Here is a 16,628-nt window from a genome sequence, read left to right as displayed (position 1 = left end):
AGTTTTGCAGATATCTTGCGTTTTTCTTGATACCAGTAATCAGTGAGGCACACCTTTATCGCTGGCACGGAATAGGAAGCACTGAAGCATGACTTTGAACAGGAGCCTGCCTTGAATACTTCCACAGTATTGTCATTTTCAATTAGCAACTGAATCCAATCCAAGATTACGGCTTAAGACGTGACTCCTGTGGTCTCCCTGGCTGGCATTGGGTGTCAAAGAAAATTCCTCTTTAGTTTGCCTATTTGCTCAAAACCTACCTTTACGTGGTTACTGTTATCGACCAAATTGGACAAACAGGAACAACCCTTAACACTTATGTTAACCCTTGTTTAACAACTCTTGCGAAACAACGGCAACTTTACGTGACTGAAAAAAATCTTGCATATTTCAAAAACTATGCATGGACAAGCAACGCAGGAGAATTAAAATTGCTCGTACTTTGTGTCCAGGTAAAATTGGCATTGTTTTTCAATGTTTAAGACATTTCTGAAAGAGTGAATTTCACAAAACTACATGACATGTCATAGGGTTGATATTTTTATCAACACTCCGTCTACGTGCTAACATGGACTAAGCAATTCCACTAAGGACTTTACACTTCATTTATCTTCTAGTAATCTTCGTGCCAATATCATAAGCATTTAACAATATCAAGTGGTACGCTTTTTATCGAACGCGTCGTTACTCTTTTGAACAGCCCAAACAATAAGTTCTGGAATCATGCTACTTGTTGAATATCGGCATCTCAAGTTGCACGCATGATTGAAGTCGAACAGCATAAAATGACTCCGTGAACAACTGAACATCACTCATCAGTCGCAGCCTCGACAGAAGAGAAGTTGCTTTAACCTGCAAAAATCAAGTTGAGAAGAAAGGGTAAGTTTCTAGTCTACAAGTACTCATGCAAGTATACTTTTCGTTTTTTGAAGATGCAAAGCTGATCAGAGAAATGAAACTAAAATAATGAATACATAGATTTACCAGCAACAAGAAGCTCTGTCGCATCAATCTTGCCGACAATATTTTCTTTAAACGGTCTCTGACATTATGTTTTTCAGAATCGTAGAACATCATGGCAGAATCGTCAGTATCACTGTATAAAGAGGAAGGGTGTCAGCCCATACCCGCTACGGTAAATACATATATGAAATAATATACTTTCGATGTAGGCCATATATAAGAATTCCAAGCTTTACCTGGAAATATTTGATTGAAACAACTTGTGTTGTAAAACAAACTGATGGGGGACCTGATGTAGCTGATTTGGCAGTTTTTTTTTTTCAAAAGTTTGAATCCGCTCCCGAACAAGATTAAAGGTAAATAAGTAACATGCTTTAATTCATCTATTCATAAAGAAGCTAAGATAGCGTGCCAAAGTTGTTATTTTCTTTCTGTCTCTCTAAAAGTGTGTTTATCAATCGCTTTTTGGAACTTTTTGCGTCCTTAGAGATTTTGAGCTCTTTATTTAGGTTATTCCAGTCTTTAATTGATCTAACCGAGAATTATCGCCCTCCTTCAGTAAAATTGTTGCACATGGGGCAGCGTAAATTTAATTTTCCAAAGTGTGTATTCCTGGAGTGGACATCAAAATTCAGTTGAAGCATACATTTCAGGCATTCAGGTTTTTTTCCAACAGTCACAATGCAAAGAACTCTCTTGTTCAGTCATTCACAAATTGTGCGTCGGTTTCTGCCAAAACAAATAACAGCTAATCATCAAGGTTCAAGGTCCAAACTTATTTATTCAATTTGTTTTCTTAACATAGCTAGTGACAGATGACACACCAGACGTGCGACAAATTGGCCTCAATAATGGAGCAAAGTCTCTTGAAGTTGGAGTCCGTGCAGGCGATTGGTTTGTTTGCTCACAAACTAAGTATGGAGGGAATAAGAAACTAGTCACACAGGGTATGAAATACAATAGCCCCGAAGATATGGGTCTTCAACGTTCTGAAGTTGTCATGAGCTTGCAAAAGGCTTGACCGTGACGAGGATACACATTCAAGGTTCCGTGGATGAATTTTCCTGTCAAACGATTTGTGAAAGCAACCTAACTAGGTTAAAGGAGTTAACGTAAACTAAATCAAAGGTTGCATGATTTTGTAGCTGTAATTTCAAACAGCTTTCCACGGATTAAAACATGTTATTCTCCCAATCGAGGAGTTAAAAACTGTTGTGCTTTGTTCTTTAAAGTTTGCTCTCCAGTCTGCTGATCTGCGGCACTTGTTAATAACACTCTATTTTACCACTACCACTTCCTCTTTATATTTGCTCCATTTTTTTCTTGTCTTTTCCTTTACGCTTTGATTCGTGAGCAATAGTTCCCCCCCCCCTCCCCAGCTTACGCTAACTAGTGTGGTCAATTGTCGATGTCTTGTTTTACCACCACTGGCAATAATGTCGCAATATGATTGGCCAATTTGCCGTTGGCGACAAGAGTTACAGACAACGTTGCTCGTGTCAACGTGTCGTGCTGCGCCTCGTGAGTCCACAGCATTTTGACCACTTTGATGACAAATATCGTTGTAGATAAGAGTACCGACCACACTACACCACTGTCGATTTGTTAACTTACTGTCAGTAATTTGACGGCTGGCCTCGAAAATCGATTAACACTTTTGATAGCTATGCGTGTTGACGTTAAACAGAGTGGCGCTCCACAAAGTTGTAGGAGTTTTGTTCTCTTTCAGTCTAATTCTTTTAGGTTTATTTGAAAGTTTTACATAGCTCAGGGTATTTTTTTCGTGCATACGTAGTTTAAATCAACTAGAAACTTCGAATCGTTGAGTACCATTGAAAGTTGGTTGCCACTTCTTCCCCCTCATTGTTAAGGATCAGCAAAAGTTGATTTTATTCCTCAGACAAACTCATTTCTAGTGTTTTTCTAGTTTCTATCAGGAATTTTTTTTCTGTATTGGCGTCCGGTTCATGGCTCGATTGGCATTTGAGTGAACCAATCATAACACTGATAATCTGAAATCAGATAAAAAGGAAATACACCAAGGAAATTAAAATCGCTATGGACTTGATTGATTCCGATCGCGTTGATCGGCTTGTAAAATCTTCTACGTCTTCAGTGACAGGTCAGATATCAGCCAGTTTAAATGGTACAGACCCTTTGTTGTCTTTCTTTTACCCATTCTGCAGATAATGATGGAAATCACTGAGATCATGCGCCGGTAAAAGCATTCAAGTAATGATGAGCAAAGAAATACCCGTTTTGTTTGCACCCGCCTTTATATTATACTCTGCAGACGGGCCATGAAGTACTTGAGTAGGACTCTTCAGGGGGCCCTTACAATAGTGATATACACATTAGAAGTTGAGGGTTTGGTCGGCTGTTATAGTTTTTTCGAAACCATCATTTTTTCCTACTGAAGAACACTCTCTTCTGTACTTCCTTCTCCCCCTCTCAAGACTTAGGATCCATTTTCTTATATTTGTCTTATATTTTCATTTTTTCTCAGCAGGAGGTTGTACTTCAGTAGTGGAGCTTTTCTTGACGACGATAGCGATGTATTGCTCCCAGATGTCCACGGTTACACCCCATTACACCTTGCTGGGCAATGGGAAAGTCAGCTGGTTCTTGTCAAGTTCCTAAGCTACAACACCTTTACATTTTAGTTATCAGGAAATTTCTTTCTCAGGATCCAATTCAAAAGATCAGTGGGCTTGCAGTGTCAAAGTTTTTATCAAACTGCTTGAATAATGTTCTCTGATAGATAGGGGTGTGAACTTTAATTCAGAGTAGTGTTCAGTGGCAGGTTTACATGTCAACTTTGTTATTTTGTGTGCAGTAGTGTGAGCAGTAAGAATTTTAGGTCTTTGACATAAGGAACTTTCACTAATATCATTGCTACTGCTGCTGTTGTATTTGTAATCCATAATAATTTTTTTTAGACATAGTTTAATTTTTGAAACACAAGCTTTAACGGTGAAGAGATGAAATTAAGAGATCCTCGCAGCTAAGAACACTACTGAAACGAATAGTTGAAAATAGGACCTGAAAAAAATTCAGGTCCGTACGGGATTTGAACCCATGACTTCTGCGATACCGGTGCAGTGCTCTACCAACTGAGCTAACAAGCCAACTGGGAGCTGGTCAATGTGTTGGGTCCAAATAAACCATCCAAGTAATGAATGATGAATTTAGATATATGAAATTCATATATTTGCACTGTGGTGAAGAAATGAAATTAAGAGATAGGGCCTGAATTTTTTTCAGGTCCTATTTTCAACTACTCGTTTCAGTAGTGTTCTTAGCTGCGAGGATCTCTTAATTTCATCTCTTCACCGTTAAAGCTTGTGTTCATGATCATTTAACAAATTATCTTTGAGAACAGTATGGAGAATATGCATACTGATATGAGGGTGTAAAGGGTTATGATAAAACAAGTCTCCTGTTGTTTTATTGTTATTAATTCCTATTCTTTACATAATTGCCTTCTTAGAATCCCTTTTCTTAATCACCTATTTGTTATTATCACAGCTGTGAAACAAAAGTACCCCCAAATAGTGCTTCCCAAAATGTTAGAGTAAAGTAAAAAACAGTAGCTCAATTCCCTGATTTTAATGAGTCAGGTCTGAAAAGGGGAGCGAAATAGCATCATCTTAATGTAACTTACAAGAGTAACGAGCCATTATCGTTGCTGACGGATTCCGTTGAGGACTTCTATGTTTGGAAATGGACCCGCCGTAAGAACCTGTTGATCGTCCGCGGGACTGGGACGAGGGCATCAAAGCGCCATGGCAACCGGCTGCCTCAACTAGACGAAAGCCGCCATTTTGCTTAAGGAAAAGTAGAATGAACTCTGCCATTCTACGAGAGTTACCGATGAGATATTTGCTCTTCTAACATTTTATGGCCGATAGAAACAAGTATTTAACCTTTTTTGCCGTTTCCATTCCCTTTTTATGGCCGTTGATGTGAATCTAAGTGGTAGAAAACTTCGCCAGAATGTGTAAACATGTCTAATAAAAAGTCGTCAAGATACGACGAAAACTCCTGCTCAAACATCCGCTCCTTCACCTACCAGCAATAACATTATACCGGGAAGATTCTCAGAGGAGAGAATCACAGAGGAAAAATTAGGAAAAATTATCAACTTGGCCCGGTTGCCGTTTTTTTCTTTCTTTTAATTTTCAAATTGTTAGAGTGTTTACCGCCTCCGATGTGTTCGTGGTTGATCACGGTTCACCTCATATGACTTTCGTGACAAACCTGCAATAGAAGATTGTTAAACCCAATTAATACAGCTTTATAGCTTAAAGCCAACAACTGTTGTCCATTGCTGATATCTTTTGAACAAGGCTACCTATATCATTAACTGGAAAGCTGATCACCCACACATACTCATTTTACAGTTTTGATAGTTTTGCTTTTGGAATATTAACAGGTTAATGCTAATAGAGCTCTCGGCATTTTGCGAGACTTTATATTTCGAGCTGTTGAGTACTAGAGCAAGTCTATTGCAACTGTTGAGGATCAACATTGATTGATTTCATCACCCGGACGAATATTATCCCCACTTAGAGCGAAAAGTGCCCTAACTACACAAAACTGAATTTCAAATGTTGTACAAAACCCATCAAACAAAATTGCTTCTGGTTGCCGCCAAAGAACTGGGATATGTCTGTATTCAGTTTCTTTTTCGAATTTCCCTTTAAGTTCTTAGCTTCCCCTGTGTAGGTAGCTACGCAGACGGTGTCAAACAAGACAAATCACGGATAATTCTGAGAATAAGGTCATTGATGATTCAATCGATTCTTTCGAATCCTTTCTGTCTCACACATTGATTTTATTTCGGCAGGGTTATCCAAAGGTCCATGTTAGAATTCTTGAACTCTTTGAATTTGTTCATGTCCGTAAAGTTTCAGCGATAACGTCAGCAGTTCTTTCTGTTATACATGTTAGTCTTGCGTAAAAACCTGCGAAACCTGCAAAGTGGACAGTGGTGGCTACTGTTGCTTGCCGATATTTTCCTTCGGCAAAACGTAGAAGTCACAGGGAAGAGGGTATCGTGAGATCGAGTGCAATTTACAATTTCACCTTTTCTCTTTAGGTGAACTGAACGAGGAAAATATGTAAATGTGACCGATTCTGCGCGGTAAATTTTATTGTCTGGAGCTTGAACATGTCGGGAGAGTCGCAAAATGTGCTGAGAAGCAAGACAACGAATCGACAGACAGCTTCAAAATTACGACTGTTAATGCTTTTATATCAAGGCTGGTACTTGCATAAAGAGAAGGAAACCTCGTTTTTAACATTATTTATGGCAAATTTTGGTTAGACGGTGACTTCTTTGTTCGAAATCTAGACACCAGCATGGAACTCTGCCAGTAAATAGTCGGTTTCACGAAGGAATTTTTTTCTTTTCTCTACAGAATGGTACTCTTTCTTTCTTCTGTGGGCCTGTTTTTTTCTTTTTTCCTTTTTTTCTTATCAGGGACTTTCTTCCGCTTTTGAATTTTCCATGAGCAAAGATCTTTCCATAGCAAAAAGCTTTCACGTGTGAGTTTTGTTGAGTGCGCGATGTAAACAAAATATGGAAACAACATGAAAAACGAGCCCCATCATGAGCGGTTGCCGCGAAAATTCCCCTAACGAACTCACCCAGGTCCGAGATTAAGACACCTTCCTGGTTTATTCACTTTTATTTGAAAATATGTTTTTCTTAATAACTCGAGTGCTTTTAAAAATTTCAGAATTTTTTTTATGGAAACATTAAGTTCAATGTTAAAATTCAGTTTAGTCCAATAAAAGAAAAATCGGTTTTTTTCGGCCTTTGAAGGTGGGAAGTAACCTTAACCCTCTTCTGCACTGAATTACCTGAAAACTGCATTTATCTTAACCAATCAGAACTGAGTAATTTTTCCAGGTATATTATTAACTCAAATATTTGGTTATTTTGAAGAAATTAATTTAAATCGTTATTTTTAGTCAACAAAACCCAAAATTTCCAATATTCATGACTTTAGCAACTCAGCAATTTGCAAAGTTTGATCCTTTTTCACGCAGTTCCAACTTGATTGAACCTTCTTTAGATTGTTGGTTGAAGAAACAGTTGATTTCCTTTTGAAATAATGTTTACGCTTTAAATAAATCTTCTTGTTGTTGTCCCGACAATCCTGAGTTCAGTTTGGTCTCCGAGCTACCCGTCCTCTAAAAGATTACCCGCGTAACAACTTTACGGTCGCATGTAAATGCATTTACGAGCGCAACATCAGGCTATATAATTGACTTGAATTATATATCAAGGATTGTTTCCTGGTGCTGTTTTACATAAGCCGTTATATCGTAACATTAAACGGCTCTATTACATAGTTCCTTTGGCCCAGATACTGATACTGATCCCAATTTTGGTGTTAATTACGCGCCACTCGCAACTAACCCGTTTGCCATCCTCTGTACATGTTAATGGTTTTTAGGGCTTGTCTAAGACTTTGACAGTTAATTTTCTGATAATTCTTATCAGCGTTCAGAGACTGTATTTCTCACACTTTGTTTCCAAACCAAGTAATGAATATGAATCCTTAAATGGGGCGATTTTATGTTATAAATGACGCTTTGCCCAAGTAAGAAAGCCTTGAATAAATTGCATGGGAAATTTAGGCTTAAAAAAGACAAAAGTAAAAAGACGCTTCAAACGGCCCATGAAGGCGAAAAAATACCACAAAAGAGTTGATTAACATTTTATTTAACTTTATTGAGATATTCAGACCGAGATGTAATTAAGATATGCAATTTTCAGTGCATTATTCATAACCCTCATAGATTTTGTTCGTCCGTGTCAACAATTATTAACATGCCATGAACACATGATGTGGTCTGCCTGTGGGAGTAGTTTCATCGTAAGCTTGTTCAACCAACGAGCCGTAAGGCGCACACCTAAAGTAAACTTGGATCGCAACGTAGTTCGAAAAAACAATCGGCGTTTTCATATACCGGGTGATGGGCTTCCACGAGTTTGGAGTCGACTTATTACCTGAAGTATTTACAGCTGAGTTGGGAAACTGATCACTAAAATCTAAAACGAAGATTAAAGAGTGGGGAACAGGGAACGGAAAACGGGGACCGAGTGTGCAGCGGTAATATGCACAAGAAATTAAAGACACAAAAAATATGGCTTCCATTCGCTGACTTGTCAGTGGGATAATAATGCTACTTAAGACTTCAACATGGGATACTCTTTGCAATAATTTCAAAATGTTTTTCTTAGTGTCTCTACGATTAGCATATATCTTAATGGCGGACGCCTTCCCAGACACTTCTTAAAGAGACGATGAAGCCTTTTGGAAGGAAAACTGACAGTATAAGAAACACTGATTCATTCAACGGTTGCTTTTAAACTTCTCGGTCGTTTTTTACAAGATGTTCGTGTCATTGAAATATGATGTGTTTGAATTCTCCGCTGAAATAGCCAGTTTTATCTTTAAGCGTTCTTGATTCAACTTCTTGATATCATCGAACTCGTCCCCCTGTAAAATAAAACACTGAACCTTTTAAGCGTGTTTTTCAAGGACTATTATGAATAAAGCTGTCCTCCGTAGGAAGTTGTTATGTTTTGTTCTGTCCATTGGCCGATAAAGCGCGCAGGAGTCAGCTTATACTCTAATTCTTGCCTTAGATATTTAGAACATAGCCTTCCGCTCCGTCTTCGTCAAGGAGGAAAGCCCTGAAATTAACTGAAACTCACATGAAACGACCGAAGAGAAAATTCTCATCAATAGCGATTTGGTAAAAATTTTGACAATAAAAATCAACGGTAAAACACAACATTTCGACCAAGCTTCGGTCATTTTTAAGTGAATGGTAAGAATGTAACGATGAATAGATAAATGGGTGTAAGAAGTGCAAAATTTTTGGAAGTGTAAACGGACAATATGAACATACAAAAGAAGATATAATTAGAAACTAATTAAAAACAAATAAAAATTGAAATACCTAATTAAAAACCTTTGCACGGATTCGAGTCCGACCGCATATGAGAGCAGGTCTCAGCTCTTGATGAAGTCGATTAGCATCCATTGGCAAGCATTTTCGCGACAAGCATTCTTTGGCCTCAGGGGATCTTACGAAGAATTTTAGAGTTTCAAAGAAGTGTACGAAAAAATTTGACTGCCTACTTTATGAAATGTTTTTTTTTAATTCAAGAACTGAGACCTGCTCTCAATGTGCAGTCGGATTCAATTCGTGCAAAGGTTTTTAATTAAGTTTTAAGTTTTAAGTTTATTGTCCGTTTACACTTCCAGAAATTTGACACTTCTTACACGCACACATATATATTCATCGTTACATTCTTGCCAGTCACTTGAAAATGACCGAAGCTTGGTCGAAATGTCGTGTTTTACCGTTGATTTTTATTGTCAAAAGAGAAAATTGTCTACATCTTGAATCAAAATTACTTCGCATCATTCTCAACCATACGTGACCAAAACACCTCACAATTATCGGCGGTTACAACGACACGCTCTGCTTCTTGTCGATTAGTCTACGTAACAAAAGCTTTGTGAAGTCTTTCAGTCTCAAACTGGAAGAACTCAGTGCGCAAGATCACAGCGTGACGCGGCCCCCTTAATTGTGTGATGTCATTATTAAAAATAGGACATAAAAGTAAGTAAGTACATTACCGACAGATCGAACCTGACCAATCAAGACCGATTGAAGCTGATTGGGTCATACAGCCATCCACATCACGGCAAATCTGGCATAGAAGAGTTTGACTGATGGTCGCGTATCGCGGGTTGTGTCTTTCATGTCTCGCCTTCTAGGTCGCAGGTTTTTTAAATTGTTGTTTGTGTAAGCTTATTGGCAGGATTCGCATAAAACAATGTAAGCATAATAACATTTCTTGACTTATTACGTGGCGCTCCTATGTCTCTGTGGCTGAGTGGTAGAGTATCGGAGCGCGGAATCCGAACGTCTGAACGTTTCACACTCGTGACAAGACGAAAAACATCTTTCTCTGTTCCTCAATATGTTTCTCAAAACTTCTTCCCATTTAGGCGAAGCGGAAACTTAACTGAGACGCATCCAAAGGCCATTGATTTTGCTTACGCTCTAAAACCTCTCAAATGTATTAAACCAAAATATCTGGCTAAGCCCTCACTAGCATAGGCAAAGCCGGGAGAAAGGTATTTCGGGAAGGTATAGGGGCAGAAAGAGATAATAGCGTGAAGCAGTTGGAAAAGAAGACAGGCGTGCACGAAATTCCATGGATAATTTGGGAGGAACTGTTACCTCGTTTTGCAAAGAAAAAAGGAAAAAGAAACATTTAAAAACGTGTTTCATACGGGGCACCTCCCACAGGCACTTCAGCATGTTGTTCCCGTTCCATTATCCAAAACTGAAGCAAAGTAAACTCGTCCTAAAGAAAATAAGGCGCCTGCACAGTTTCCCTTAGCGCATAAGTTATTGAAATAGTCGAGCGTAAAAGCATTTGAAGGCGTGGTTCCCATTAACAGACTATCTAATGTGTTATGGAACCAGTAAAATATTGTCATATTGCTGTGCGTCATGCATAAGCAACCCTCTAAAAATCAAACAGAAAAAAAAGCAAAAGCAAATAACACTAAAACAAGTCATTTTAAAACCCGCGAACCACGACACGCGACTAGCTGTCAAACTCCACTAACAAGGTTGTCGACTTGTTCAAAACTACTATCGAAAACAGTTTATTTCAGGACTACTCTCACCCGGACGGTCAGACTATACTATAACATTTTCTCTCCAGGGTTTAAACCATTTACTGTGTGTACCTGTGTGTTATACACTCCAGCACACTCCACTGAGGTAAGACAACAAAAGACGACGATAGCGTGAGAAGTATATATTTTTTTTTACATGCCTAACTGACTAGTAAGTGAGTCTTAACCGTTGAATTGTTACTTAACCGAACACACGAGCATTATGAATGTGAATAGTTTTAGCCAAATCTAAAAGCGAGGCCCTGCATGAATTTCCTCGCACGCGCAATCCACTGAGACCTAGTAAAGGTTACTCCAAACCTTCGTGGGTGTCTTCCTCAAGAAAATTATTGGGCACTGTTTTAGGGAGACCACTACAACTGGCTTGCTGCGCTTTGCTAAATGAAACCAAAGGCAAAAAACTGGATAAAACGATCCACTTAAAATCGTGTTTTGGAAGTTCTTGCCATTTGTTACATAGTAGTCTGCGAGCAGGCGCTCATTTTGAGAAAAAGAGTGATTTACGAATGGAAAACATTAGAATGTGAATTTCATAGTATAAATTCAACAAATTTTAAATTAAGAAATATGTTACTTAGAGGATATCACTAAGTAACGTTTTAGCAGACTGCCTGTGCAAAGCTTTCATTATTCTGCGGTGTTGGGATGGCTACAATCATTTGGTAAGACATTCAAGAAAACTGACGAAAAAAAGGGACCAAAATACAATTATTTTTTGGAGAGGGGAATTTAGTATTGTCAACTGAGTTAAGAACGTAAATTGGCCATAATAAAGAGTTTCAAAGCTGACGTTTCGATATTAGCCTCTTCTCCTAATTAACCCTGTTATACTCTTCCACCGACGCAGCACCATAGTTTCTTTAGAAACGTACCCTCTTTATTCATTTGTCTTTTTTTTAAGAGTTCTTTCTGTCGACTTCACCTTATCAAAGTAAGTTTTGATGAAAATAACTGATGCCGGCCCACACCCGCACAGTTCAAGGTAAAATTTTTTCAAGTTTCTAAGAACATACCGACTCGAATTTGGGTCTTACCTGTTAAAAGAAAAACATAACCAGTAACCACGTGTTCTTTCAGAGGACGTTTGTTTAGATGATGGTCTCAATGGGTTAATGGCTTTTACAGCTATCGGTTAAATATTTCGGCCACTTGATGTTTGAAGGTTAATTTCCCCAACGGTCAACAGAAATGTTTTAAATTCACTTCAAGTATTTTGCAAAGTTCATTACTAATTTGACTACCAGAGGTAATCTACAAGGGTTATTCCAGATTAAGCTGCTGTTGTGCTGATATAACCCGAAATTTTGGCTTGGTATTTATGACCAAGAAAATCCGGCGATAAGATTTCTTTAGTAAAATACTGAAATTAATTCTTGACTTACATCTTTCAATTGGCCTCTCCTCCGTTGCTCGATATAAATGAATCGTGCCTTTCAGGAGAGCCATTCCTCACTCACTGAATGATGAAATTCGAGATTTTCTAAAGTAGTCAACAGTCTATCAACGTACTGAATAATTAAGACGTGTCATTAGGTAGCTCATAGGTATATCACGTGGCCCTCTTTAAGCATATATCGATCCTACCAAACGTGTGCCAGAGACCAAAAACAGCGAAAAAGAAACGATCCAAGTGTTCTTTGTGATAACCTCGAAATTTGAGATATTGCTGAGATATCAGACCATTATTGGATCTTCTACATATAGGCAGTTTAGGATGAATTTTAACTTTGGTCCTTTTTTTTTTCATAGAATTTTAGGAAGGATTTCATTCATGTCATTTCAAAACAGTCTTCACTGTAAAACTTGATTATATCAATGTATTAAATAGCATTACTATGGGTCGAATGCAGCATCTCTACCTGGTACTCGCCATCGTAACTATTTTGTTTATTATATATCTCTCATCAAATCTTCACGTCCACACTAAGAGTCGTCCCAGAGCATTGGCTAACGATTTAAAGCGCTTAGAGAAACTTAGGGGCTTTGCAAGAAAACTACGGCGCTTACTAGTAGAACTTTTTGAGACACAAGAGGGCTTGATACATTCGCAACGGCAGTTCTACCGTGTTAAACGACATATTCAACATGTGAAGCAAATGATAAAATTCGTGGATGGACAATCAGAGCATGTAGACAAAGTTCCTGGCGATTCCTCTTCAAAAACTCATGTTACAAAGAGAGAGGTTTGTCCTGAGAAATTCATGGGAAAGGATTCTACTTATGGGTATCCTTTTTATAGGAAAGGCTTCCAGGGGGAAAATTGCACAGACTTTGTTCCAATCGATGAACTTGTGACGATGATTTTAACGTCACCAAGGGAACTATCACCTGAAAAGCTACAAAAAGTCTTTGAAGGCATTGCCACATATTATCCAAGTGTTCCTGTAATATTTGTGTCAAGAAAAACTTTACGGTTATTAAAGAGGCTGAAAGAACCAAGTTTGAATTTAAAGCACATGGGATCTGATGACCTTACACATGGACAAACATGGTCTGAGTTACTCAAGATGGTGGCCACACCCTATGCACTCTTTGCACCAGATATCACTTACTTCACTGATGATGTTAATCTTGAACGCCTTGTACGGGTACTGAGTGAGAACAGGGATACCATCCTTGTAGGGGGAAGCCAAAAGAATCAACGGGGGGAGTGGGACAATAGCTGTCGTCAAGTGCAATTCAGAAATTGGACTGCATACTTTTCAGATGGGTATTACCACTCATTTAATGACTGTGTACAATGTGATGTGCTGCTTGGTCCATTTATGGCAAAAACCAAAGAACTCCAGGAACTTGGAATTAATAGAAAGTAAGTTTGTATTTAAGTTCTTTATATAAATTTACCACTACATGAGGGGAATAGGGACAAACGCTAGGGAGAGAAGTTTTAGACGAGGAAGGTGCTTTCTGAACTGTTTGTGTCCACATACAACTTGTTTCTTTGAGCTCACTGAATGAAAGCCCGTCAACAGTTACTTAGGAGCTTCGTTTTCGGTTGTGTGTATAACCCGAAGGCTGCATTTACAGGCCTGAATTGGTTCACGGTACTGGGTATTTCAATACCCATATTTAAAAATGTGGATTAAGGAAAAAGCATAATGTAGTCTTAACATTCTAAATTCCAATTCGACCAGGAAACATTGGACAAGTCTCCCACCTCACCTCTCAATGGGATGGAGCCATAGAAAGAGTGTGAATTTCCTTTCAAAGTGAACACCTCAAGATTTCACTTGTTATTTCTTGCTTTTCTAGACTACATTTCGGTGCCTTTCAAGATTTATTCTGGCGATTAAAACTCAAACATCCAGAGAAAGTTGTTGCCAGCTGCCCTGATGTCATGTTCGACACTTACGAGCGAGAAATTCCAGATGAAAAATATGTCGCCTTGGCTAAAAAATGGGATTTGAAGAAATGGGTGGAGTCTAATGGACGAGTGCGTTGGTATGGATGCAGGAGAGGTGGACATGCACATAGCGGTAAATCTTCTTGTCGTTTTCGAGCCAAAGGACTCACTGTTCCTCCTTGTGACTTGGAGAATCTCGCTGACATAGTCAAGTTTATCCTGAATGAATGTGAGAAAGCTGGGATTTACTGTCAACTTAATGCAGGAACATTATTAGGTAATGTGCTCATGTGACTACTATATTTGAGGGACGTGCAGTTTAAATAGACTCCGTTGCCTTTTCAGGATCCACATAGGTTGGTCTTACTGATAGAAGAAACATTAATGATAAGAGAAGGTCGCTCTGACCTATATTAGTCCTTGATATTTTTTAAGAATTCGTTTATAATAGATATTCTTGTTTTGTTGAAAAGACAACAAAGTTATTTTAGTGTCAATGACAGTTGTTTCTATTGATGTCGAAAAGAGTAATACTATCTGGAAACCTCCCCTCTAACTTTGAGGTGGCCAGAGTGCCACCATTACCATGGTCATCCCAAGATGGCATTAAGAAAGTTTTAAGTGAAACATTTCAAGCTAATCAACTTTAATTTTTCTCTGTTGAAGGTGCTGTTAAGTTCAAAAAGGTGTTGCCATGGGAGCGGGACGCTGACATCTACTTTATTTCAGACAACTACACAGCAATTAAAAATCTTCGTCCAAGATTTGAAGCGGCAGGCTATAAATTTATAGATAAAAAAGGAACAGAATGCTGTACAAATGGACGCATGAAATCTGGCATTTTTAAGATCAAAGGAAACGGCTGGACTGTTGACTTGTGGGGAAGACCGACTCTTGAGGCCGAGATACTTGTAGCTAATGGTCAGCAGCCCACTAAAGTGATGTTTGCTGGTCAGTGGGTCATTGGCGCGCGCAATCCAGCTCTTTCCTCTCGTAATCGATATGGACCCAACATGTATCATCATGCAGAGCATTGGCAAGTTATTGGAAACGCAAATGGGGATGCGCTGTACAAATCGGGTGTTTGGACCAAATGTTCCAAGCCTGGACACATGGGGTGTCTAGACCAGTTCCCCACTGATGGTGATCTTCAGTTTGGTGACTTCTTTATGACCTAATTTTTTTTACACCAAGGACATGGAATCGAATAAGTAAACTGAGATAAATTTTGTGAACTGCATCAAGGAAGCTGTTTCTAGGAGTGATCTTTAGAGGCCATTATCAGTCTTTTTAAAAGGCCATTTTTTAAAATTTTTTGATGTCTATGCAACATTTACCATATCTGAGTGAATGTTAATGATATGGTACATAGTTTCTTCTCTAACGTTTCTGTTTATCTTGTTCTTATATGAAAGCCTTTATGCAGATTTTCCTTCGTAGATCTCTTTCTTGATTATTTTTAAGTCAGCCGACATTTTCTATCAATGTTTATATCGCTTACTTCAACTTGGTTACCTTAAATCTTAACTATAAATATACGAAAATTGAGGAGAAAGTCACTCAGAAAAGAGCAAATGACTCGAAGGAGCATATTTTCAGGGTGAGAAGAAATGCACTAGGTTAAATCTGATTTTTTGGCAAGTGGTTAGGTGCTATTTGCTCCGAAAAGTGTTAGATTGACCGCCCAGCTCGTGGCACCTTTAAAAGCATTGTAACCTTAATTCCTATCCGATCTGAGTAAGTCTTCCCAATTGTAAAGTCATTCAGTTTTAAGGAAAAAGGAAGTTTAACCAAAGGGCAATGAGGAAAAGATGTCATTGAAAGTGTTAACCAGTTCGGCAAAAAGTGCAAGATTCAATGTTACAAGAAGTGAAAAAAGCGATTAAACTAGCAAGGTGATCTCACAACCAATGACCGGTTCTTGACCGGTAGAACACGCTTCCGCGGATGCTTGGGTGATGTCCTTTTGGATTCATGTAAACAGTTTCACGAGGGTGTAAAGAGAAACGAAATGTATTTTTTTAAGTCAATTTACATATACGCACGAGAACTCAAACTTGCCTTAATCTGCACAACATTTCATTACACTGCTACTTGGACTGGAAAGTCAACTATTTTGGACTAAAGTTTCAAAATATACGCACGTGCCCAAATCGACCATGTCAATCAGGCTGCTAAACTAACATATCAAGCAAACTTTGCATACAACTGTCAGTTAGAAAGTCCACATCTTTAGAACAATACCCTCCCAAATGTATATGTACCAATCGTTCATGCCGGTTAGACCCTATAAACTTGCAAATCAAAAAAAATTTACGTAAAACTGTATACAGCTTTACATAAGGCTGAGAAGTCTACTACTTTGGACAAAACTCTCCTGTTTACCAGTATACAAACAAATCAAACCAGTTAGGTTTAAAAACTGCCAGTTCGACTACAAAGCCAGTGAAAATCATGACATATTAGCAGCCCATAATTCAGTACACTAGCACAAACTCGAAATACAGAAAAGCAACTTGTATTTAACAAGGAAATGGTCTTTATCAATGACTTTATACTTTATCTTAAATCGCCAA

General features: G+C 38.4%; 1 protein-coding gene and 1 long non-coding RNA gene across 2 annotated transcripts; both read left to right on the top strand.

The window, feature by feature from the left end:
* Positions 1-739: 739 nt before the first annotated feature.
* On the top strand, positions 740-2,172 carry LOC131771314 (uncharacterized). Its single transcript, XR_009339179.2, has 3 exons — positions 740-879; positions 1,062-1,135; positions 1,769-2,172. It is a non-coding gene; the product is annotated as an uncharacterized lncRNA (long non-coding RNA).
* A 10,372-nt stretch (positions 2,173-12,544) lies between these two features.
* LOC131771220 (uncharacterized) lies at positions 12,545-15,230 on the top strand. The gene is made up of 3 exons (XM_059086991.2): positions 12,545-13,518; positions 13,962-14,329; positions 14,719-15,230. Exons 1-3 carry the CDS (start codon positions 12,545-12,547, stop codon positions 15,228-15,230), a joined length of 1,854 nt encoding a protein of 617 aa, XP_058942974.1.
* Positions 15,231-16,628: the final 1,398 nt, after the last annotated feature.

Source organism: Pocillopora verrucosa, chromosome 2 (genome assembly GCF_036669915.1).
Source record: "Pocillopora verrucosa isolate sample1 chromosome 2, ASM3666991v2, whole genome shotgun sequence".
Classification (NCBI taxonomy): Eukaryota; Metazoa; Cnidaria; class Anthozoa; order Scleractinia; family Pocilloporidae; genus Pocillopora; species Pocillopora verrucosa.
The sequence above is the reverse complement of the archived record's forward strand: the minus strand, read 5'-3'. Positions and strand labels throughout refer to the sequence as shown.

What these genes read in the sequence shown, in the direction of transcription:
- LOC131771220 (XM_059086991.2), top strand. Translation starts at nt 12,545, where the DNA reads ATGGGTCGAATGCAGCATCTCTACCTGGTACTCGCCATCGTAACTATT. An exon ending in GAACTTGGAATTAATAGAAA is followed by an intron (nt 13,519 to 13,961) that starts GTAAGTTTGTAT and finishes TTGCTTTTCTAG; the next exon opens with ACTACATTTCGGTGCCTTTC. An exon ending in TAATGCAGGAACATTATTAG is followed by an intron (nt 14,330 to 14,718) that starts GTAATGTGCTCA and finishes TCTCTGTTGAAG; the next exon opens with GTGCTGTTAAGTTCAAAAAG.